The sequence below is a fragment of the Lycium ferocissimum genome, chromosome 2 (assembly GCF_029784015.1).
Source record: "Lycium ferocissimum isolate CSIRO_LF1 chromosome 2, AGI_CSIRO_Lferr_CH_V1, whole genome shotgun sequence".
Taxonomy (NCBI): domain Eukaryota; kingdom Viridiplantae; phylum Streptophyta; class Magnoliopsida; order Solanales; family Solanaceae; genus Lycium; species Lycium ferocissimum.
This window is the reverse complement of record NC_081343.1, coordinates 51,702,582-51,729,119: the sequence shown is the minus strand read 5'-3', so window position 1 is coordinate 51,729,119 and position 26,538 is coordinate 51,702,582. Positions and strand designations below refer to the sequence as shown.

The 26,538-nt window shown below is 33.9% G+C and overlaps 2 protein-coding genes across 5 annotated transcripts; one reads left to right on the top strand and one right to left on the bottom strand.

Moving 5' to 3' along the window:
* Positions 1-530: 530 nt before the first annotated feature.
* On the bottom strand, positions 531-21,806 carry LOC132043723 (dihydroorotase, mitochondrial). Of its 3 annotated transcripts, none has more exons than XM_059434188.1 (9): positions 21,795-21,806; positions 7,136-7,211; positions 6,046-6,191; positions 5,733-5,914; positions 4,613-4,749; positions 3,302-3,467; positions 3,074-3,190; positions 1,246-1,406; positions 531-923 (listed from the first exon to the last, which is right to left on the bottom strand). In XM_059434188.1, exons 2-9 carry the CDS (start codon positions 7,202-7,204, stop codon positions 729-731), a joined length of 1,173 nt encoding a protein of 390 aa, XP_059290171.1. In that variant the 5' UTR covers positions 7,205-7,211; positions 21,795-21,806; the 3' UTR covers positions 531-728. The 3 variants fall into 3 exon arrangements, with proteins under 3 accessions (XP_059290171.1, XP_059290166.1, XP_059290180.1); XM_059434183.1 differs by lacking the exon at positions 21,795-21,806 and adding an exon at positions 7,418-7,482 and having other exon boundaries at positions 7,136-7,210; XM_059434197.1 differs by lacking the exons at positions 7,136-7,211; positions 21,795-21,806 and adding an exon at positions 7,418-7,725.
* Positions 11,364-19,968, top strand: LOC132043712 (uncharacterized). Of its 2 annotated transcripts, none has more exons than XM_059434178.1 (4): positions 11,364-11,964; positions 15,915-16,037; positions 19,240-19,359; positions 19,438-19,968. In XM_059434178.1, exons 1-4 carry the CDS (start codon positions 11,928-11,930, stop codon positions 19,500-19,502), a joined length of 345 nt encoding a protein of 114 aa, XP_059290161.1. In that variant the 5' UTR covers positions 11,364-11,927; the 3' UTR covers positions 19,503-19,968. The 2 variants fall into 2 exon arrangements, with proteins under 2 accessions (XP_059290161.1, XP_059290157.1); XM_059434174.1 differs by lacking the exon at positions 11,364-11,964 and adding an exon at positions 13,057-14,528.
* Positions 21,807-26,538: the final 4,732 nt, after the last annotated feature.

The window sequence follows — 26,538 nt, the reverse complement described above, 5'->3', positions numbered from 1 at the left end:
ACATAGATTTCGCTTCTACTAACAAATAAATCTCTTACATGATTAAAGTCTCCTTCAAATATTAGACCTAAAGTAAACGTGCTAGATTAAAATTTAATTCAGCTTATTGGTATTGTTTATATATATTTTGTCTCTTTGCCTTGAATCCAAGAGATTATACGTCTTTAAAGACAACTTCCGTGATTTTTGATTTACTCACCCTTTTTAACACCTTTACTCATTATGATTTCGCACCTACAAACCAGCACATCAAAGGTGGACACAAGATAAGCATCTTAAATGACATTCTGTCATCTTATCCTCTACGTAGAGAGGGTTGTGTGGCCTAAGGAGAAGCCGCTATTGGAAGAAATGAAAAGGTCATAATAAGCAGAGGACAGAAAAAGGCATAATCAGTAAACCCTGAAGATCAGATGACCAAATTTAGAATACAGCTCTTTGGGTATACTTCACCTGATCTTAATTTAAATTCGAACCATAGGCCGATATATCGAACAACAAAGGAGTTAAAGCTTTAAATATCAGTCACATCCAGAAAGCCTTCTTATCATTTCATAAAAAAGATTGGCTGAAACGATATTATCGAATTGACTTTATCGTTCTGATAATATCTAATCAACAGGAAAGGAAAGATGAATACCCCTAAAGTCTACATTTTTGTTGAATCACAACATTACGGTACAAGAAAGAGTGAAAAATGAGAATGCAAACCTCATTTTTTTTTTCTCTCAGAGAGGAGAGGGCAACCAGTCGAGCATTTCACCAGCAAACATGGGAACAATATCTCCTGATGCATAAGAGAATGATCCGGGTACCTTCCATGGCGTCTTGCTCAACTTAATCTTTGAATTGTTCCTAGGAAGCCCATAGAAGTCTGGTCCATTGAAGCTAGTAAATGCTTCGAGCTTGTCAAGTGCATTTTCCTAAAATGCAGACAACCAAATTTTTGTCATTGACATATCACAGTAGTTATTAGTTACTATTAAGAACCCATGAGAAGTAGTTAGAGACATTACAACATGAAATAATTCAACACACGACAATATGAGAAAATTTGTTATCGTGGCTGCAAGATAAATATGGTCTTGAGTAAAGAAGAAAACTTTAAGACATGGTTAGGAACATGTATTCATCCATCTCCTATATCAATTGAAACTAAGGTAACAGGATAAAGAAGACAACATCAAACTTCAAACAAGAAATATAACACACGTAAGAAACACTGTAGACATCTATCGCAATTACCTTCTCAAACACCTTTGCATATACTGACAAGGCTACAGGAGCATTGTAAATACCAGCACATCCACAAGAACATTCTTTCCTTTGTCTATCATGAGGAGCACTGTCAGTCCCAAGAAAAAATCTTTTACTTCCACTTGTTACAGCTGACACAAGAGCCTGCCCTGTAATATCCAAAGTGAACTTGCTCAGATTATAATATATACCAAGTGAACAAGAGAAAAGAGGAAAGTAGCAGGAAAATGGGACAAGACCAAACCAATAGATTGTAACTATGTGAGTAACGAATCTATTAGTAATAAAGATGAGTTTTTTTCCCATTAATTACTTTTTTCATTTCAAAAATATTTATGCAAGTGATTGAAGTACCTTTTCCAAGTCACATTGACCATTACCCTACAAGGCAAATTCTTAAAAATATGGAAGCACCTTTTGCTTCAACAAGGACATTCAGCCCAAACGTTCATTTCTTTTTTTAGCACATTCACAGCGGCAAATGCATCAAATATTCAACAAGTTCATAGGTCTAGGAAAACGAAAAGCAATGGATAGGGTTAGCAAACCAAAGAGAGCCTGATCAAGTAGTGATTGACACATATTATCACCAATAAGACTAACACCTTCATAACTTTTACAAAGAGGAAAAACAAAATTTCAGGTAAAAGAAGAAAATTCCAAAAATTATTATGCTCAAAGGAGGGTCAATTACAGGCAAATATAGCTTTTACCTAACTTTCAAAATTTCAAGGTAGATGGCTCAATAGCCGTTTAATCCAATTTTTCTTAGTTATGGTCACAGTATATCTTAGATAATATTTGATTTGAAAAAGTATAAGCAAGGGTTCCACACCATTGCCAGGTGTAGTTAAAGAAGTCCTACCGCATCAGTAGAGTGTTTGTAAGTCCTACCTTTTATTCTTTTTAGACACTTGAATGTCCGTGGAGGCAAAGTAAAAGAGATTTACAGAACCTCTAATTTTAAAATGGAACAATATTAACCAGGAGTAGAGGCAGAGGATTCGTGCATAGCCGATCCAAACTATTTGGACATAAGGCATAATCAATTGATATAAGTTGCACGCTAGATCCTTTTAAGCTTTTAACTAAGAAGGTGTGCATCTGTTGAACTACATCCTTACCTGAGAAAAGCTGGAAAAAACATATGAACAATCCATCAAGGTGCTTAAGCCAAAAATGGCAGAGCCACAAGCTCAAAAATAACCTTGGAGGAAATTCTACAATAAATTATAACCTTCTAAAAAAAATATTCTCATACATTTACCTACCTTCTAAAAAGACACTATATTCTCAACACTATGGGTTGGTCGGAATGAAAAAGGATTCACTCTTATATTCTCATACATTTACCTACCTTCTCAAGAAAGAAGAAGCTATATTCTCATACATTATGGTTGGTTGGAGTGAAAAAGGACTCACTCGAAGGAAAGCAAACGAGGAGGAAAGAATTAACCTTGTTTGGGAAAAAGCAAAAGTGTAGGATACACAACTCAATTTTTCAGGACTGTCTAAAATTGGGAAATTAGGAAATCAACCTCTTTCACTTCAGTTGGAGACCAACCAAACAAGTGAAGGTTAATGGTAAGAACTTTATGCAGGAGAAGAAAATGAACAAGTTCCCCTACCCTCCATTGAACCAAACAAGGTTACATGACGTCGTAGTCACTACAGGTGCTTACCAAAAGAGAATCCTAGTTGGTTTTCCAAAATGTAAAAGTAATGTTACTTCATGATTGTTCTTGAAACCGAAATACAAACACCAAACAAGAGAAGAAGAATCTGAGCACCAATATGAAAGGATAAAAGATATTACTGTGGATCTCTCTTTTGAGCACTGGAAGGCAGAAATTATGCGGTTGCAAGCCCCCTTGGAAGAGAGAATTCCTGTTCAAAACAAGATGCTGTGGGGTGACAGTCGCTGCAACAGATCCTTTAGAAAAACGATAGCAAGATTAGCATTTGAAAAAGGAAGGTCAATAGGGTTCTCTCAACTGACAAAAAGAGTAAAGTTCCAAGACGGGGATCAAGTTGAAAATATTACCTTCAGTGCAAGATTCAACAAACTTTACAGCATCCTTGGTGGTAACATGTTCCATCACGACCTTCAATTGTGGAAATTTCTGAACCAAAGGTCTTAGAACTGTTTCAATAAAAACCTTTTCTCGATCAAACATGTCAACCTCGGGATTTGTAACCTCTCCATGAACCTGCAGTCAACTATAATACATAAAATCCTATGAAATGAAGTCATTTCAAGGAAAATGACAAAAACACAAACTTTGGCAGAATATTTAGGGGGAGAAAAAGAGACGATTAAGGTTGAGTCGTGACAGTTAAATGGTGAATCTATTTTACAATAACCCAAGAGATAAATTGAACAAGAAAAGCAGCTAGCATAGGCATGAAATAATAAGAGAAGGTTCAAGGAACAGGGGACAACATTTCTATTTGAAATCAAAACCAACAATAATCCTGAAAACCCAGAGCACTAGAATATGTTGATAAGAGACTTGATGAGATCAAGTCTAGCTGTCTCCAGTAGCCATAAGCTTACTGCTCTGTTATGAAATGCTAGTCCCAACTAAAATGGATGAAATAACATCCGTCATTGTAAAACTCAATGATGAACCAGTATTACCATAAGAATTAAAAGGATAATGAATCTGTAATAACGCCTTAAATAGGGTGAAAAGTAATCAACACCTTAAGATAGCAGCAATCAATGATGTCTTACTTCTTTTTAAGTTTTAACTGACGAATGCAAAGACAAAACCATGCACTGTGAAAAGTTCAATTCACATGGCAAAGTTTGTACATGTTAGTGAGCTTGCTGCAGAATTGGCAGTAAAGGGCGAGAACATGCTTTGTGCACCCTTATAGCAGGTGACGTCATTCTTTTGCAGCTTCATTTACTACTCGGAGAGACTCTTTCACTGAGTGCAATTTTCTTCTCTTAAAATATATATTATCTTTTTGTCCCACTTGTGTTTAAAATTTTGAACGTATCATTACTGAGTGTCCTGCTCTTGAGAGTATCAAAGCTTTTGTTCTGTTAAGAGGCAAAATGCTTTATTGAGAGGTTACTGAAACTTCTTTCCTAAGTGTTTTCCCAACATAAACTCTCGACAAGATAACCTCTCAAGAAGAAGACTAACCTTCAAAATATGCATAAGCCACCGCTAAAACCTAGACTTAGCACTGACATAAAGAGACAAGTTTGAATTTGTGGCTTTCTACAATGATAAATGGCAACTTTTTTTTTTTTGGTAAGGTTCGAAAATATATTAGAGTTTATGCAACATTCTAGTGAAACAAGAAGAATCACTTAGTGCCAAGTTTAGCATCAACTTACCAGCAGAGGCATATTATGCTCAACCATTTCCTGTAGAACTGGTAAACACTTCCCAAAGAGATCAGTCACTCCATCTTGAGAATTTGTTGTGGCACCAGCAGGGTACAACTTCACCCCAAATACGACCTGGCTCTCTCCTGTGCTAGTCTCATTTTAGTAGAAACAATGGACAAAAAATAGATAAAATAAAAAAAGAAAAAAGGATGATACTAAAATGCTTTCATGGAAAGAAAAATATGAACATGGGCTATTCACATTGGAAAAAAACTGCACCCAGATGACAATAAACAATCACTTCAACTTACTCCTAAATGCTACAAATATTGACATGTTTAGATTTTCTCACAAGTGATTGGAGCCGGACTTTGTAAAGGAGAAGAGACCGGAATACTGACTTCAAAATGTCAAGGATTATGATCTGACACGAATATAGACATAATAAGAAGACCAAAAAACACAAAGGTTGGCTGATAGCCAAGAATCTAGCCTTCAATTTTAATGTCTCTAGAAGAAATTAGGAATCACACTTTCCTGAAACCTAGGTCCAATTTTACAAACATCTAGAAAGCCAAACCACCCAAGTAGGATCCTAGAAGCAAAGAAACAGGCAAAAATTGGTTTCTGATTAAATTTGAAGAGAACTATCAGGTCTTATGATCGAACTTTGAACTACATTTCCTTGACCCTCTAGATCCAATTATACAACCATCTGAAAAAATATACAAAACCACCTAAGTAGGATGCTAGAAGCATGGCTGCAGTGAATAATAGTTTTTTGACTAACCATAGATATAAATTGTCACAATAGCAAAAATAAAATGTCAGCTTTAAAATGACATTTAATAAAGAATTACAATGTCCCGTAAAAACCAGCTCTACTTAAAAGTTTCACCTAATTGGCTTTCTACAGATGCCTTTTCTATCATGATCTTATTGATGCTTATATAACCGTTTTCACTCACTGAAATTTACTTTTTGTTCCCTAAAATACATGCCTGCACTATGATAGAAGAATGTCATATATGCACCAGCTGGTTTAAGCAGTCATAGTATAGAAGAATAACATCTAGTATTATTTTAAATGAGAGATATTTCCATATCAGAAGTATATTGGACTTACTTGCTAGTTTGATTTCCAGAGGACTGGTTGTATCTGTCAAATAAAGTGTCATAAGAGGATTGAAATCACTATGGGCAGGCAAAGATTTCAATATTTCTTCCCGGTATGCTACAGCAGCAGCGGTGGTAGTGATAGGAGGCTTCAAATTTGGCATGACTATTGCCCTCCCAAAGTGCTGTGCACTTTATCAAATAATGCAACAAGAACAAGTCAAAATCAAGAGAGAGAAACCGAATTTAACAAAGTCGGAAAAAGAAGTAAAAAAAATATTATTGGAGTCCCACACCATCAGCTTAAGTATTTAACTAGAAACCTGTGAGGGACAACTGCGTTAAGAACGTCACCATCACGAAGATGAAGATGCCAATCATCAGGTCGTGTGATAGAGAGCTCCATCTTGGCACTGTAGGCTTTAAATGAGCTTTTCCGTCCAAATCTAACAACTGGTATATGTGAAATCTGGATAACAATAATATGATTTGATTAAAAAGGTGCTTGGGGTGCTCCCTTTCAAGGTCTCAAGTTCGAATGCGAAGCTGCCGAATTACCGTGGTGCACTTGCGGGAAACTCCTTGCCGAGGGCTCGTGCACCCCGGGATTAGTCGGGGCTAGACACCCGGTGCTTAATCAAAAAAAAAAAAAAAGGTGCGATTTTTAAGCCAAATTTAGAATATCTTGATAGAGTACCCAAAAGACCAGAAAATCAAAGGTATTGATTCCCTTATGGAGCTGATTGGTTCATAAAGTCTTATGCACTACTCTGGGCCAATGAACCAGAAAATCAAAGGTATCGATTCCCTTATGTAGCACATTTGGTTCATCAGTGCAAGGGAAGCATTTGAAGTAGGGCCTAAACATGTTTTCCATAAAATAATCTAGCACTTGTGTGTCAAATACCTTGTAAAGTTTTATAAAGTAATCGTTAAATGCATCTCTACCTCCTCGAGGTAGGGGTAAGGTTTGCGTACATTCTACCCTTCCCATCCCAGACCCCACTTGTGGGATTACACCGGGTATATTGTTGTTGTTGTTGTAATCGTTAAATGAAATATCTACTTAGAAGTGGAAAAAGTGCATCAGAACCACATATAATAGAATAGAGGACGAAATTAGCTACATTGTTTAAGCAAAAAAGGCAAATTACATGGTTTGCCAATATTCAACAGCTTAACATGTACTAGGAAAATGGTACCTTCTCACATATCCTAATAGTTCACACTTAATAATCTGACCTCTTTAAAAGGAAACAACATAAGAACAGCATTCTAGAGTCAAGTGAAAAGGCAAAACTGGACATGAAGAGAGTTTACAATAAGAAGTATAAAGGCATAGTCTTCGGATTAACATAATAAAAACAAATATGAAACTACAAACTCATTTGTAAGAGTGTTAATATTACATACTTTGGAGGGGAAGAATAAGGTCCTCATCACTCTACAATCTGAGACAGCTGCTCCTTTAGAAGCCAGCATTTTTAACTGTTTGATTGCGGGGGAAAAAAAAAAAAAAAAGAAGAAGAAAATTTAGGGAAGATTATAGTAATATTTTGATACAAGAAATTATTTGTATACAAAGGGTAATTTGATGTGACAGTGGAAACTGAAAAAACAAGAAAATTAACAGATCAGCAAACACAATCAGTCAGATTCCTTATACTATTAAATCAAGAAGCAAAAGAGAAATACCGTTTAAGTGGATGCACCAGGTTTCTTCCCAAAGACCAAAGTGTCTTTCTTCACTTGCTAAATTTTAAGAACCTTTTGAATACACACACGCACGAGATTACCGGCGGCAGTGAGTGTACTTGTGTTTTGAGAATAAACTACAGCACGTGGGGTTTATCTGTCTTTTTTTCACTTCTTTTTCCTTTTCCTGTGAATAACTACAGCATAAAGGGAGCTTTGATAATTGTTGCTGGATTTTATTTTACTAACAAATTTATTATTTATTTTAGAATAAATTACGCTAAACAACTAGGGTTGGTCATAGTTTGAGCAAAATCCGAATTCGATTTTTATTTATTTTTTAGTTTGGGTTTTCTGTTTACGGATTGGGTTTTTGATTTAGCTTTTTAAAAGTTTGGATTGGATTTAAGTTTTGGGACTTAGGATTTTTTGATATTCGGAATTTTTATACTTTATAATTATCTAAATCGATTAGACATGAGCCCCTATACTTAATACTAAGTCCAGTACCCCATTAAATTAGTCAATATACCCTATTAGGCTAATGAATAGTGCAAATTGAGATGCATTCACTAAATCACCGTGACCGATTGTTCATTGTCATTTGAGTTGTGGCACCGGTTTCTTGAGGAAGTATATTAATTGATGTTTACATTGCATTGAGTTTATAAAGTTTAGACATGAGTCCCATATACAAAAGATTTCCCTTCTTTATAACAAGTGTGGTTAAATTTAGAATTTGACATCTTTTTTGCTTATAACAACTAAATATTTTTTTAAACAGCAAATACTATTATAAGTGTATAATAATCATTATTCATTTGTTGTAGTAGTAAAAAAATTTCAGAACCAATGATGTTGTTATAGAGAGGTTTAACTGTACCAAATATAAGGGGACTATTTTGAATATTTATCACTGTCAAGAGCTTTCTAGCGATAGTTATAAAATAAATATGTGAACTTGAGTGACTCTATTGGAATAAATTAACAATCATAAGTAACTTTACCAGATAATTTCAATAAGTTGAGTGAGCATATTATGCCTAAAAATAAGAAAGAAATGGAACGTACCTTAGCAAATTGTGAGAACAGAGGACAATTCACAAACTGGTTATTGGGACAGTACATGTTAGTAGCAGTAGTTTAGTTTGTGTTTATCTTCAGCAGTCATTGTTTTGTTAGACTACTTTATTACTACTAGTGTTTAGTTAGGAGTCTTCTTATTTCATCACTGTAACTGTATTTAAATATGCTCTCTGCATGCGTTCAATAACAGATGTGCAACTTTCCATAGCTTCTTCCGAAAAGTATAAAGACTCAAATCAAAGCAATAGAGAAGAAGAAGCTTCATTACAACACAAAAAAGTATCCTTTCTTTTGAAACAACCACCATAGCAATTGTTGGCCTTGGCCAGTATTCTCAACCAAATCACGGTAAACTGAATAAGTTGTGTACTTGAAAAGCCTATTTTGTTTGTTAATTGCTGGAGCTTTCTTCTTTAATTTTTGTTCTTAAATTTTGTGTATGCAAGTGTGTGCGCCCGAAATATTTAGCATCCTCAAAACCTGTGAATTACTAAAGCAATTGCCTTGTCCTATCTAGGCCATGGAAATTCACTTCCAATCAAGAGGAAATAATTATGGACATCCTTAGTAGGTTACCTGGTGCGGTCTCTTCTTCGAGTCAAATGCGTTTCAAAATTTTGGAAGACATTAATGTCTGACCCTTACTATGTGATGAAGCATCTCAATCATGCCAAGAATAATCAAAATTTCAAAAAACTTCTTATTTACCAACAACGCCATGATTATGATATGAATTCCTTCTATTGTTCTTTATCGTCGGTTGAGGATGTACAAAAACTTGATTGCCCTTCAAACTTTAAACCACGGCATGGCAGAATCTTTTCTTGTTTTGATGGTTTGTCTCTTATCGGGCTTCATAGTTATTACTATAAACGTCGCATCCTTTTGCTATGGAACCCCTCCACAAGAGAATCAATAGTACTTCCTCATCCAGAATTCCACTGGATGAAATTTCTGCTTGCGGGTTGGGATATCACTCAACTAATGATGACTATAAGATCCTTCAGATCAACGTGGGTCCAACTGATCATTGCATGGTACCTAGTGAAATTCTTGCGCTGAGAAGTGGATCCTGGAAAAAAATTGATAAAAATCCTAGTGGCATTCGCAATATGTTGGGTGGTCGGAGCTCTTTGGCATTTGTACGTGGAGCATTTCATTGGATCGGTTATTCATAAAATTATTGTATGGTTTCATTTAGTATTTCAAAAGAGGTGTACAGAGAGATATCGTTGCCTGAGCGAATGCGCTGCACATCGACATATACCAATTTTGACGCTTCAGTATTGGAAGGAATGCTTTGTGTTTGTTCTACTTCTATTCATCAGAAACCAATTTTGACGCTTCAGTATTGGAAGGAATGCTTTGTGTTTGTTCTACTTCTATTCATCAGAAGGAGGGCACTTTTAAATTATGGGTGATGAAAGACTATGCTGTCAAGCAATCTTGGACTGAATTGTTTACCATACGAGATATCGGGGTTTTTTCAACCAGACCAAAATATAATTTTGCGGATGGTGAAGGGCTACTCCACTGCACATATTTTGAAAGTTTCCACACTGTATTTAGGACATCCAAAGGACCATTTCGATTATGGCCTCAATGTCATACCCTTGAAGGAATCGTTTTTACAGAAAGTTTAGTCTCTCCAAATTTATGTACTTAGTGTTTGCTTATGTATGATCAACAGATCAAGGCATTTTGATTTCCGAAATCATGTTACAACCTCTTATGCTTGTAAGTTTATGTATTGCTTGCTAGTTATTTGGTTCCAAAATGTATTTACCAAAGCTGTCAGCTCATGTCGTCAAAGAAACGGCGAGCGCCATTTCTTTGCCAAGAAGCGGTTGAGTATAATCCCCCTCTTTTACCTAATACGATTGTCTAATAGTATATACTAATTGCTACAGGTACACTGTTTATTCTTCAACTCTAGATCATTGGAACAGTTCTAGCTTGATTGATAATTATTTATCTGAATCCATTAATTCAAAATTAGTCGAACTAGAGCCTTTAAAAATTGCAATATCATAAGAGACTGGTTTTTGAGTTATGGCTTGGCTGAAGTGCAATGTCATAAAGGACTGGCCTTTTGAGTGAGAAATGACACCAGGTTGCCGCTTTTAGCACCCTTATTTAAGACATATTCAATTTCTAAAAATTATTTCAAGTTTTAAGTTTAGCCAATTTTGTTAAAACTTCAAGCCGCTCCTATTGCTGCTCTTCTTCTTTTCAAACCTTCAGAGTCTTAACTTCATACCCGGAGGTCTAAAGATGACTAAACTTTTAAAACTTTGTAAATTTCGGTTATTGTTTAAATAATTGTCCTAAAATGGTTATTTGTGCACTTTGTTGGGATTGAAATAATCAGGGCGTCATGCGGATGCTTATAATTACAAACCTTAAACGAAGATAAATCAAACGACAAAGAAAACTATATTAAAAGAAGCATATTATTCTAATATGGTTTGGCCAATTGACCTACATATGAGAAAACTAATATAAAAGCACAAAATCGAGAATAATCTCCTCCTAAATAAGGCTCTTTAATGACTAATGCTTTTATGTGTGTTTTGTGTTTGAGGAATATCCTTCATTTATAAAAGACTCCAAAGGGAAGTGGGTTAGGATTTGTCCTGAATTTCCCTTCTTAATTGAATCTTACTTCAAAAAAAGATTTTCTTTGTATAGAAGGACTCTTTAATGACTAATGCCTCAATTTATAATAGTGCAAAACTTCTCCTCCAAGGGATAAATATGGTAGAATCCTTCTCTAGAGAGAAAATCTAATCCACCTAGAAATTCTTTTTCGAAATAAAGACAATTATGGTAGAATTCAATTAAGGTAAGAAATCAGGCAAATCCTAATCCACTTCGACCCTTTTGAGTCGTGACTTGGTACTTTTGTAACTTTTGAGTCGCTAGTTATTTCATTCAGAATACTTACTAGAATCTCAACATTCAATACAACCTAAGCTGATTTTGATTTAATTTCTCGATTTTTTCTTTTTAGAATTAATAATCAGTTCCCCAAAACTAATTTTTAGCAGCTTGCTCAATAAAAGTAATATTTCGTGTAATAATTGAACATCAGTTGTGGGATTTTGTAAAAGTCACACTACATTGAATCATAGTGGACTCAATTTTCGGTTTCTTCCAAACCTTCTGCCTTCTTCAAAACGAAGTTTATAATTTCACCCAAAATCAAAAGGTCTAGTAAAAAAGCAGAGATAAGAAAAAGCTAGACTATATATATAGCAATTGGTACATAGCTGTCAGTGAGAGAGTCGTAAACACGCAATAATACTCCTCAAAAGAAACACTAACCCAACTTAAAATCCCTCTTCTTTTTGCATATAAAAATAGCATATTTGTCAATATAATTGACTGGCAATTTGACTCCTCTGAGTTGTTCTTGGGTACTATGGGTTGCGCTGGATCCTCACCTTCCAAAGGAGATGGTACTCTTCTTTGCTTTCTTCTTTTTCTTACTCAAATTGTTGTTTTCATACCCCATTTGGTTTCTTGTATTTTTGTTTTAGCATTCTCATATCTCTTATTTTTATTTTAGCTTTGGATTGCTTGTTCTTATCTCTAGTACTATCTGATTGTTTCTTTTACTTCGTCGTTTTATTATATTGTTGCTATTACTGATGCTTATTATCTTTTCTTAAGTCGGGGTCTATCGGAAACAGCCTCCCTACCCGTCAAAAGGTAGGGGTAACGTCTGCGTACACTCTACCCTCCTCAGACCCCACCTGGTGGGATTATACTGGGTATGTTGTTGTTGTACCCATTTGGTTTCTTGATGTATGGTGTGAGTTTTTGGTGTTTGAAGTTGATTGTTTTCTTGTTATTCTTGGTGAAATTATTGTTTCCTTCAACTGTTTGAGATACCTATTTAGGTTTTCCAAACATAAAATGTGACTTCTTTGTGTAACTCCACTTTCTGTGAGTTCAAAGATTGTATTTGTTTCTAAAGTTGATTGCTTTCTTGTTATTGTTGGTGAAATTATTGTTCTCTACAACTTTTAGAGATACCCATTTGGTTTTCCAAACATAAATTGTGAGTCTTTGTGTAATTCCATTTTCTCTGAGTTTAAAGATTGCATTTGTATTTGAAGTTTATTGTTTTCTTGTTATTCTTGCTGAAGTTATTTGTTTTAGCAATTTTTAGAGATCTTCCATTGGTTATACTGACACATGGCTATGTATGATTTTGCCTTTCATTGTGAAAACTTTTAAACTGTTTTTCTGGTTATTTGACTGTTTAATTGGTGCTCAAGTAAGTGATATTTGATAATAATATTAATAATAATTACAGATGAGTTAGGTTTGAGTAGGTATTAGTACTATTTATGTAATTGTAAGTTCCATTTTATTGGATAATGTAACTGTTTGATACTAATGGGTTAGGTTGTAGTTGTGGCCTGTGAGGATAATGATGTGTTGTCTATTTGACTTAGGATATGGGTGTGACAATGAAGAATAGTTGGAGAAAATATTGTGGTAAAAACGGCTTCCGGTATGATACTGATATTTCTTTTTCCTTTGAATTTGATTGAAGGGAAATCACTATTCCTTTTCTTATAAAGAGAAACCACTATTCCTTATCACTGGCATTAGTCCAACAATATGTCTTGTCATATACATATTTCATTTTTGAAGTTACATCTGAAAAAGATTTAACTGGAAGAAGAGCTAAGTGCAAAAGAATTTAAATAAATGGAGTGTGTTATTTCAGAGTCAATATAATATACCCTGAAAGCAATAAATTAGATACTTGGCGGACCTATTGACAAAGATGCAGAAATAAATCAAAATATATGCACTGGAAATAGGTCGGCCAACGGGCAGAGTACATTCGCCTGCTACTTAAATAGATGTACTCAATGAAATTGAAAGGAGCATTATATTATCTAATGAAAATTATGTAACAAATAAGTGTAAAATGTTAGGCAAATGAGAAGCAATGCTTTATACAGAAAAAAATTTACTCGAATAAGATAGTTATGTAATAAGGACAAAACTAGAAAAAAGGGAGCAGAAGGAAAGGACTGAAACAACATGGGCTGGTATGTTGATGGAAAAAAAAAACCATGGTTAATGAAGAATGTACCTTAGATCAAATCAGTGTTGATAAATTAAATATTTTAGCCAGTAACAGGGTGATGGTGGAGCTTATTTGAGTTTTTGTCAAAATCTGAAGCACTTTCATCATTAGATTTTGTAAGGTTTGATCTTCAATTCCTAATTATCAAAGTTTATGCATGTTAGTCAACTGTTTGATTCTTTCCTGTGAAAGTGATTTACTCAAATAAGCGAAGTAGATAAAAATTTGTCTGAATACACTGAATATAGAAATGCACCAGGAAAAGCTTTATCCTCTGCAAAACTTTGTGTGGTGTATCTCTTTGTCGGAATAGATCCTTTTCTTTGGTACGGAAAGGTGCACTGGTGGCTGTTGCTCATTTTATTAAAGGTTGAGTAAATGAACATATGGTAAAGATTTAGCCTTTGTTTGTATGATTTGAATTGTGGTTGCTTTGCAATTCGACATATTTTTCAATTCATAACCTGTTAAGTGTGTATGCCGGTGTTGCTTCTTTATTAAAATCTATTAGTCAGGACTTTTGGTTTTGTTGTCGACTTGCAATTTAGGCCCGTATATTTTCCTTGATAAGTTGTAGTTATCGGTATGCTAGCTTAAGATTTTTATTAGAAGGTCTAGGTATTTCGAGTTGTCTCATGGTTTTCTATTTTGCTCTAATTGATTTCCTATTCTTTCTCATATATCTTTTAGGCTTTTGCGTTGAGCATGTGCTCTGCTGTTCTTTCCTATTCAATGATCTAAAGTTCTCTATTGGTTTTGGACTAATTTCCCCTTTATAAATGACCCTTCTAATCTTTGTTTCTTTTCCCCTCATAATAAACATGGTTTCTTCTGTAGCTGATGCCCTTCATCTCCTGCAGAATATGTGTTTACAGAATGTTATATTGAAGTGCACAGGATTGTTTAGTGCTAGTATTCAAATACATCTATTCAGCTTGTTCTTTATCTAACTGAATGTGTATCATTTGGCTCTTGGCTGTGGCATTTCAGTAGAGTTATATTCCTATAAAGATAAAGTCTAGATCAGTGTTAGATCATGTATGTCATTACTAGTAATGTTTCCATCTACTTTTTAGATGCATCTGTTCCCAGAAATTTGTCTATGTCCTTTGCATGCTAGCTAAATTAATTTAAAGCATTAGAAGATTCTGATCTATGTCCTGAAGTGTAGTAAGGAATCGCCTTCCGAAAGGGGAAAAAAGATGCGCTAACACTTTATTTCTAAAGTGAAATTCTGATTTTTAAAGAGGATAGTGCATGATTAACAAATTATAGTCTAATTAAACAATCCAAAAATGTGGGACAGGAGTTCTAGTGCCATTTTGTGCTTTCCAATATTCATTAGAAGTTTATTGCCAATATAACTCTTTTTTGGTGGCTATTAGTGAGCATAATGATCTGGGTCCACCTTACACCCAATAAGGACTTCAATGAATTAAGAAGTCTAGATACTTGGTTTATGTAGGCGATGGACAACTTTTGACCCTTTACCCTTTGGCATATCCTTTGCCCTTGTTACATTATATATAAAATTTTGTTTATTTTGGTTTCATCATCAAGGATACCACAAAACACAAACCATTGTTTTTACCTTTTTGTCCAATTAGTTTTATATGTTTTTTCCGTTCTTTGTCCTTTCTTCGAAAATTAGTTGTGGGTAAGTGGCTATTGTTTGTTTCCTTGCTTTTGTTAGTTAATTTACCTTTCGTCATCCACACTATTTTACGAGGCTGTAAGCTCCTTTATTATCATCCTACTCCTTTACTCAACATTTTCACCTAGAGAAGTCAGTGGTGGCTTCATTCTTCATCACATCCATTCTTGAAAACATGAAATTATTTTCTTTTTCATAATTAAATAGGAACTCGTTTTGTTTCATAATTTGGTCATAGATGTACGCATGTGTACTTAACTATTGTAGCAAGAAATAAAATAAAACCCGCGTGTCTAACTAGGCTAATGTGAAGCAGAGGTTCTTATTAAGAGGATTGTACATATTTAGAGAAATAAAAAACAAAATGAATGGAAAATTTGTAATAGTGGGTAGATTCTGGAGGTAAGGAATATTCAAAAAAGATTCTGGAACTAGGAACTTTAATTAATGAAATCTTAACTTGTAGTTTGTTCTAATAGAGTTCAGAGCAAGTATTGATGTTAAATTTTCTGTAACCATGTGAAAATTCTTGTAACTTTTAAGAGTTGTCCTTTCTTTCTCTTGGTAGAGGTTCAACATAAAATCATTATGTTAATACTTGAGCGCTGGTCATATCAAATATTGTCTTGCTCCTTTATCTGCAGAAACTGTTAAGAAGATACGAAAACCAAAGCTATGGAAACACTCAGAACCAATAACAAGAGCTCAGCTTGTGCAGATGCGTGATGAATTCTGGGACACTGCGCCACACTATGGGGGACGAAAAGGTACATTAGTTTTGATAACTTTTACTAGCTTCTGCAAGTTTCTGGAACCCATGGGTGGCTCAAGGGTAAAGACACTAAAGCATCTGCTTTAGGCCCCCTTGAGTCACAGGCCCCAAAACATTGTTATTATTATATACTCCTAACTAGTTATTCATACGTATTTATAGTTTATAGCTCTGTAGATAAAAAGTTATTATCTCATGTCTTATTATATAACTTCGGAAACGATCTTTCAAGTTAATAAAATGTCAGCCGTGTGTTGCAATACAATACCTTCATTTTGTTGTCAAAAAACTTTTTGACAGATATTAAGATTTAAGTAGTTTAACACAAAGTTCTGAAATAGAGGCAAAGTTCTGTTGTCATTAAAAATTGAAAAGAAAATTTACTACATTCCTAATATCATGACTATATAAGAAAATAATGAACTTTTCTAAATATTAAATTTAACTTTGTAATACGTATAGTAATTTTCTAGTGGTTATAAGAAGATTTTTGCTGAAGAATTAAAATAATAGTGACTTGAGATATTAAAATAAAAACTTGATACTATAAAAGGAGATTTAATTCATTCCTGTGTCACTGTACGAGAAAATTATAATTTTTTATTTATAAAACACTTGCAAATGATATTTAATTCTATATAATATATGATTTTTCTAATTATCATAAATAAAAGATTTTATTTTTAAAATTTTTAGTTTGGGTTGTTCAAATGAGTGAGCAAATTAGATTAAGTTTCTATCTCTCATTAATTAGTACATATATCTATCTGTTGGATCTGATTTTTATTTCTTCCCGTACATTCGTTCTTGTTATTTTTTTTTTTTTTTTGTTTATGAAGATTTTATATATAGTTTTAAACTCAATTTTTCTTAATCAGTTGTTTTAATTTGTCCATAAAAAGAAATAGTCGAATGAATTAATCCTTAAAAGGATAACTTTAGAGATTTGCATAAAAAAGGTTAAAAGGGTGAATTTTCAAAAGAATACATGAACTTTATTAAAAATATTTTATGATATCTTATTAAATTTGGCTTTAGGCCACTGATTGTATTGAGCTGCCCCTGCTGGAACCACTGGTTCAGTAGAGCTGGATGCATGATCAGGTTAAACCATGCTATGGGCCAATGTGTTTATATTTGAGGAACCAGTTAGAGATAGGCCAATTGTAAAGTATATAGAATACACATGTGATGATGTCTGAAAATCAATGGAGAGCTTGAGTAGAATGGATTGACAGTATATGATGTGTAGGAACTTCTAGTACGGATCAAAAGAATCCATCTTGATGATAAGTTGCTGTAAGTTTTACTTTAGGAGTGCTTATATCATGCATTAACCTTTTCTCATAACGATCTAGCTCCAGTAGTTAGTAACTTGGAGATATCTCTTTCAGGAAAAAAAAAAAGACTTCACGAGTGTATGAAAATCAAGCTGAGCATGATATTTCTTGATAGGCCAAAGTCATAGATGGACCCCTGAACTTGTCCTGATTTTCCATCTAGACCCCCAACTGAAATGTTGACCATCTGAACCCCCGAACATAAGATAAAATGTGCCATTTGAACCCCTCGTGCCAGCTGGGCACACGCGTGAAGCTCACTTGCTGTGACATGGAAAAATAGACCAGTGACATGGAGCCATGTCATGTTACCTGTTTTTTTTTTTTTTTTTTTTTTTTTTTTAAATAAGCCATGTCAACAAAAACAATTAATTTTAACAAAAACTCTATTTTAAAATCTATTTAAATAATTAAAAAACCCAACCCATCCTCTCCGATAGCCCACCTCGCCGCCGCCACTGCCGCCGCTGCCTCCTCCGCCGCTGCCGCTTTCTTTTTTAAAATTTTTAATCATTAAAAATTAATTTTATAAAAACTCTATTTTAAAATCTATTTAAATAATTAAAAAAATTGAAAAACCCAACCCATCCTCTCCGATAGCCCACTTCACCGCGCCCGCCCCCTCCGCCGCCGCTTCAAAATCTATTTAAATAGCGTTTTTGTTAAAATTAATTTTTAATGATTAAAAATTTAAAAAAAGAAAGCGGCGACGGCGGCGAAGGAGGCGGCGGAGGAGGAGGTGGCGGCGGCAGTGGCGGCGGTGAAGTGGGCTATCGGAGAGGATGGGTTGGGTTTTTCAATTTTTTTTTAATTATTTAAATAGATTTTAAAATAGAGTTTTTGTTAAAATTAATTTTTAATGATTAAAAATTCAAAAAAAGAAAAAAAAATTGGTCTCTCACGCTCTGTTTAAAGCAGCGAGCTTCACGCGTGTGCCAGCTGGCACGAGGGGGTTCAAATGGCACAGTTTATCTTATGTTCGGAGGTTCAGATGGTCAACGTTTCAGTTGGGGGGTCTAGATGGAAAATGAGGACAAGTTCAGGGGTTCATCTATGACTTTGGCCTTCTTGATATGCATGCTTCATCTAATTTTAAGTAATGCATCATATTTCGGCTGTTCTCAGATAACATGATCATTTCAAAAAGTAAATTCCCAATATGCTCCCGAGCGATAACAACCTTAATGATCCTTGAGAATGTTTCCACTAACCATCTATAGTTACTCGAAGCTTTATGAGTGAATACTGTATTTTTATCTGCAGTTGGTGCTGTCAGTTTGGCAAGGTTGCTGCAGGCAGAAATATGTCTATCTTGCTAGAAAGAAAGCTGCATCAGTTTCTTGAAAGTAGTTCAACTAAAAAACGGGACATTATCTTATCAAATACTGGTAATTTTAACTTCTAACAAAATGATATCTTGACTTTTCAAAAGAGAAAAAAGGGAGCAACTTTCTTAAAAAAGGGGAAGCTAATGTCAATTTTCAGGAGATACCTTTTAATTGCACCAATGACTAGGAGCTTGTTAGTTGGAAGAAGTTGGGAAAGCTCTTTAGTAAACCTCTGTTATTTTATTTTCGGTCATGCACGTCATAATTGAGACGTCGTTCAATTCATTGAACCTCAGCTTTTCATGTCACAAATGAACGGGACACCAGATACTTAATTTCTGTTTTCCGGTGGTTGTTGCTAATATTTAGAATAGAAGTCAAGCTATTGAATGTATTAGCTGATGTTGTGGTAATATATTGCTGTAATTAGCAAATAGACCAACATATGTAGTAGGAAGGTCCATTACCGAGCAGTATAATATATGAGTTTTTTTTTTTTTTTTTACAACATATTATATTCCATTTTCAGAGATCTGGGATGCGCTACGTGCTGCTGCAGAGGCAGATGTGAGCCTTGCACAAGCAATCGTGGACAGTGCTGGAATAATTGTTCAGGCCCCTGATTTAACTGTCTGCTATGATGAGAGAGGTTTGTAATACGCGTCGATCAACACCTCCAACTTCCATTCATGATGATCTCTCACTTACAATAATTCTTCTAATGCAGGTGCCAAGTATGAGTTGCCCAAATATGTTTTGAGCGAACCAACAAATTTGACTGGTGAAAACTGATAAGGCAATATAATCAAGTTCCATGCTTCATTGACTGTAAATGGTGTAAATTGCTCTCACAAGTCTATTCTCTCAAAGATTCATTTCGTTCTATGCATTATGGTCCCCATTTCGAAGTATCAAGAATCCATCTTGCCACAACAGCAACCATGCACTAATGGTATAGTTTTTGGACATAATATCTCTAGCTGAAGAGGCCTTAGTATAAGTTTCAATTTCATCAAGTACATTTGTCTAAAAAAATTCTCTTCCAGGAGGTGCTCTTGTTGGCAAAGCAAATGAGCCAGCCTTTATTGTATACTCTTTTAGTCATTACGCTACACTGTTATATTCACGATACGGCGATAAGGGGTTCAGATTAATATTCTATATTCCTGATTAAGGGGTTTACATGTATTAGTGCTGCAGAATTTGTCAATTTTGAGTCTAGCGATCTACCTGTGCACTTGTGTTGTCGATTTCCTTATCATTATTCAACTCATAAGTCTATCCAATTCTGAAAATTATGATTCTAATTATCTTATTAAGTGTGCTTATTTCGTTAAAAGGAATAGGGGTCATACTAGAGGTTGTGGTTTATGTCGGTGTTCGTGCATAAGAGTTTATTTGTTCCAACTGAATATCCTGAGCTTCATTTCAATCTCGGGCCTTTGTAACAGAGCCCATCAATTTTGGTGACCTACTTGGAACTAATTACCTTTTTTTTGCGCAGATCGTCCTTCATTTGGGCTGGTCTTTAATTTTTGTCCTTCAAAATGGTAGCCTTTAAGTTTTGCCTTTCGCCTAATCCCCCAAGGTTATGAGTTCGAACTTCAGCTTAGTAAAAAAAAAAAAAATGCGCAAGGCAGAATTTGCATGGGTAGAGGTAGCGGCAGAATTTCTGTCCATGTCAATTCTGCCTTAAGGGCAAAAGTTAAAGATCATCAATTTGAGGGCCAAAAATTAAAGACCACCCCCAGCGAAGGCCAATCCAGCAAATTGCCCACTAATTACAATATTATGATTATAGTTGATTTTCTTATATTGTAAGATAATTAATTGGTGTTTATCAAAGCAAAACACAGTGCATGATCATGGGCACGTTGGACTACACGAATCATGGTCTAAGAGATTTTGATTTATCATACTCTAACATACTTGTCGAGACACCCCATCTAAAATTAAGTGTTGCATTTTTGTCTCGTCACCTGAATCTTTTGCAAGGAAAAATAAAAGATTACTTGGAAGATACGGCAATTTCATACTTAAGTTTGTATATAGTAATGATTTTATAAGACGTTAGTCTAAAGTGTAGCCTATAAATCTGTTAAACCACTTCCATTTGTAACAAGGAACTTACTTAACTTCCTCTAATCTCAAACCAAAAAAATCAGGTATATCCCTTGTGTTAGTCGTTTACATTATTCTCTTACCATTCATGAATCCTAATCTCGTTTGCTGTTTGTAATTGCTACAAGGCTTAGACTTCGCTTGTATTCACAATTGTAAACATTTATATTGAATGTACTTTAGAACTAAAACTAAAGCGAAATTTCCTTACGTTCACAAAAGACGAAGAAGAAGTGCGGCACTCTTTCACATGTGGGATTAAACTGAAATGTTGTCGTTGTTGTTGTAATGAATGTAATAATAGTTTAGTTCTGATTTCTGTCTGAGCTATGTGATTCTATATCAAAACGAATTGAGCAGTCCGAAGTTCGCCTCACCTATTACACCAGCCAAGAATCAAGACTTAATACTTTTGACCTTTCCGCCAAACTAGAACAAGAGCCAATTGGATAGATCCAACTGCTATTTTCTCATATTTCAAAGTTTCATTAATGTGCCTATCCACATAGTAAATATATTTATTTTGAAGTTAACCTACATTCTTCCATAAAGCTACATAGGACAGTCCCCTAATGACACCCTAAGATGGGATAATAGGAGACGGCGGCCGCAAAGGTCCATGTTGAGTAGGAGTACTTTGTTTCAAAGCAAAAACATGATTAACTTTGAGAAATTTCACGCTAAATACTTAAGAGTTTTACATTTACCCATAAAAGCAAAGATTAGGGCAATTTGGTACTTAAATTAAAAGATATTGTCCCTTTGGAACTAGACATCTATCGAGTTCCCAACATTTTAAAATGATGTTCTCCACCACTTACATAAAGGGCAGCTGTGACTAGAGAAATCATTAACAAAGGTCAACATCTTTAAGTAAATACTTAACCCAAAAACTGCTTTTTTTTTCTTTTATAAATATGTAATTGATTTGTTAATATATAGGGTATATGCAGAAGTTACTAGGTTCAAGTGGATTTGTAATTTACATATATAATAGATCCACCTCGATGTATCAATGTAAAAAGTTTCCAGTATTTCGCTATATTCATTTCTGAATCTTTTCAGGGAGAAAGTCAACTGAGAAGTTTCATCTCAAATTATATTGCCACAAAAAAAAAAAATGATAATAAATTGAAAAACTAATCCTTCAAATCTTTCTTGTGGAATGAATAAATTATGTAAATATCTTTACCATAGATCACGAGTAATCTATTTTAATGATATTATTAATATATTCTGAACTAGTGAAAAATAATAGACGTCTGATAGAATAATTGAAATGCATGTAAAAATGACTCGAACACCGTCTCTTTATAAGAAAAGATATTATCAATATATTTGACCAAGAAAAGATATAGTTTCATGAATAACAAAATTCTAGAAAATTTAATAAATTTCTTAGCAAATTGATAATTGGGAACAAGCTATTCCCGATGACATTCTCCCCCCAAGTAATTGATAATCTTTTGTAGGGCACCTTTCTCTACCAAATATTGTCATGTAATGTGATGACAGATTTGCACATGCCCCACCCTGTTTTTCCGATGGATCCTATGGAGTTCTCTACTTTCATTTGTTCTTGGTTTCAAACACGGTTCGCGGACTAAATTATTCTGGAATTATAATTTTGAAATTATGATTATTGTACTAATTTATCTCACATAGGAGGTGAGATAAAATAATCCCAAGTTTGATGGGCTAGGTGAGATATCCAGAATTAAATTTATACTGTGTTTGATTGACAATATAATTTATCCTGGATAAATTTATATCGTCAACCAAATACAGTATAAATTTAATCAAAAACTTCATCCTGAAATATATCACCTTATCCCGCGTACCACACAACCCCTTAATTCTTGAACATATGAAAATTCTGAAAAACATTTTAATTTGCAGACACTCCTAAAACCCTTCATACTGGGAGGCGAGGGTTTAAGTCGTAATTCATTCACACTCGATATTTATATAAATTAAATAATCTAATAAAAATGTGTGTATGAAAATTTCATTTCTTATATTTATTGTGTGAATATCGAGTGTGAATATGTTTTTTTATAGCCCAAGTTACATGAGTAAAGTTGTAGGTTGAGATGGGTTAATCACAAAAGTTATCATACACTGCTTTTGGAGCTAACATGATTATTTTGGTTAGTTTATATGTTAGTCATAGCAGCTTTCAGAGTACTTAAGTGGAGATGCTCAAGATGGTTTGGTATCCTAGGAACTGGAAGATCAAATATTATTTTTTATGGGTCACAATCAAATTACTAAATCTTGACTGCCTTTTTTTGAATAATTAAAATTTAAAACAACTATAAAGCGGTGGGGACATAATGTCATCTACATGCGTGTGTGTGCATGGCTTTGATTTTCTTCTTTTTTTTCTTCTTGCCTAGGTTCAAAGATATAAACAATGATGATAAGGCTTAGTCCATGTTTGGATAGCAAACATTAAACTAGAATAATACCGAAGTAATACTTGAATTAATTAATAATAGCGAAGTAATACTAGAATTAATGAAAAAAAAAAAGATATATGTCATGCATTTATTAGTTTGAATAAAGTATATATATGAGCACGAGTAATTTTCTTTTTTCATAAGAATAATTCATATTTTTACGATTTGTTCAAAATCGAACAAGGGAATACTTTACATATATATAAATCAACAATTCTCCTGAAATGTGAGATTCTTCTATTTTTATCGATTAACCACTCGAGATATGAGTCATGCACAACGGTTTTCTCCGTCCCAAACAAGTTCTAAAATCTTGAATTTTTTTAATGCCTGGCCAGCTAGGTAACCTTCTGTGACTCAAATCTGACTAAATATGAATATCTAATTAGTTGGTAGATCTAATTTAACACTTAAAATTAAGTGTTTATCTTCATAATTCATATCACAACATACATGAGTGTGCTCAACCGCTCAAGAACTAGCTAGCCCCTGAAGCAACTGCTCCTCACATGGCTACATGAATAAATTTCAATATATATAGATCTGTGGTTGCCATTTGTAATTTAAGTATTAGTTTGGCCTAGGTTTCAATCTATTTCTCACGTGGCTAGGATAAACTTTAATTCGTGCTAGGGGGTTCTATTTATGCAAAAAAAAAAAAAAAATACTCCCCTAATTTGAATGGTCCACCTACGTGGTAGCATGATAGTGTTAAAGCTAGTTAATGATTCGTTTTAGCTAAGTTGGTGTGAATGAGAAATGGAGGGAAAAAGACAATGGAAGAAAAATGAAGTTTAAAGCAAAGTTCCTTTCAAAAGGAGCTTTGTACCACATCGGTGGTAGAAGGGAAAAGTTATGTCTTTATATTAGAAAGACTTCTTCTAGCTCTTAAAGGGTTGAGAACAGGATTTCTTCTCGCGTCGTCGTCGTCGCTTCGCTTGGCCTCGCTTGATTGATAATCTTTTTGGACCAAATTTATTTAAAATTCTATCTTCATTTTCCGAAATTATTTTTTGATATTTCGCGGAAAATATTAATTAGTTAATTAGTAATTAATTAATATTAATATTTTCCAACTTCCCAACGTTCTTATTTTTTCGGAAAAGGCATGGCCTTTCCGAATGTAAATACTAAGCCTTTCTCGAATGTGCATGTTCGGGCTATATTAATCGAGGCATTGCCTCATTTTTTTGATATATCGAAATTTTTCCTCGCATTACAAAGTCCGCATTCTCGTCCCCGCAAATAAAACCTATCGAGTCTTAGTGTGATTTCGTTCCGATTTGAGTTCGTCGAAGTCGTACGCGTTTGAGGTACCGCCACTCCTACGACAGTATATCCGTTATATCGGGGACGAAATAATCCATAACCTGCAAGTGTTATGAGGGGGTTAAATTCCTTAAGGACACACAAATGAATTTCGTGGTCTCGGATTTCTTCATTTCGCAATTTTTCCAACTTTACATACTTTCTGTTTTCGCTTTTTTTTTTCGACCGGTTTTTCCAATTTCCCGTTCGCTTTTTTTGATTCAACACGACGAACAATGTATAGCACGCCTTTTTTTTTCTTTTCCTTCTCATTTCGTTACTTATTTTACGGATAGCTTTTACAATTTTGAGATATTAAGGTGCTTGTTACAAGCGGATTTAAATCAAATATATTGATAATTTAAGGAATTCTTATACTATATTTACATAATTTAAGTTGTAACAACAGTTTAGTTACCATTTCACCAAATTACAATTAATGTTATTATAGAGAATTATTAATGTAATATTACTCTATAATTAATAATTTGATTGTGAAAAATAATACTTGCACCGCCTTTGCGTATAACTAATTAAGGTGAAGCATAAATGATGAACTTGAATGATCCAACCTAACTGTCATTTTCTTGGACCATTATAATGGAAGCTTTTGGAGACTCCTAATTAAAGAGTACCAAAATCCAATCTCATGTTTGGTCCCCTCCATTCTTGAGTTTTATAACCAAGATTGCGACCTAACTGAAACTGAAGAAGAACCTGACTTATACACTCTTTATAAGTACTGTCTCCGTTTTATATTACTTGATCCATGTTAACTTGACTCTTTTTAATAAAGTATTTTTAGGAGTTTATTTTACTATATTAATCTAAATTTTATAGTACTTTATATAGTTATTTTATAATAAGAGTAGTATTAGAAGAAAATAATAAATCTTTCTTGATTTGTTAAAATGAACGAGTAAAAACGAAAATATATATTTAGTATAATTATCAAGTAATATAAAACGGAGTGAGTAATATTCAGGACTAATTGATATGAAGTCCTTCAATTCTTACAATTTTTGTTTTCATCCCAAAAGACGAAACTAATGCTAACGGGACCGACCATTGCATTTTTTAGGTTCTTTAATTTCTTAAGTAGTAGCTTAGGTGGATAACCAAAAAACCAAAAGTTTGCCTCAACAAACCCTACGAAAATTAAATAAACTGGTGAATAAGTAGTTGCGTCACTAGATAAGCTGGTGAATGTAGTTAGGTTTAAAAGATTTCGTAGTATCACATTAATATTGACTTTTGAAAGAATAGGTTTAACAAAGTCATTCATAAAGTTTGTCTTATTAATACTCCATTTATTTTTTATTGAATTTCTTTCTCCAAATGCACTAATCATTAAACCAAGTGTGCTTGGCCATAACTTCACTAGTTCACTTATTGCAAATAGTGAAGTCGTTGTTTGCAAAAGCTTGATCATCAATATTTGCAAATATTAAATTTGTTTGAAAAATATTTCAAATGAAATAATAATATTTACTTACAAAACTTCAAAAGAAAAAATTCAAAAAATTTATATCCAAACACCAGTGTCTAATGATATCTTGTAACTTCATTATAATTAAATAAACTAAAATACCAAATATGTCATCTAACTATAAATGGCTCATTTATGCCACCGTCATAGTTTGGGCTTATTTATTTTATTATCGAACTATAGAAATGGCTCATTTATCATCGAACTATAGGAAATGACTCATTTATGCCGTTGATCAATCGCATGTTATTTAAATGACTTAATCCACGCCATATTTCATTAAAAATTTGGTTTACAATACCATATATGACACGTGGCCTCCAACTAGATTATGATTGTGGGTGGATAAGGTGTATGGATCGGATTTTTTATTAATTTAGCATTTAAATTAGGCTGATTTAATTAAACAACGTAGACCTCTAATTGGAGGTCACGTGTTATATCTGGT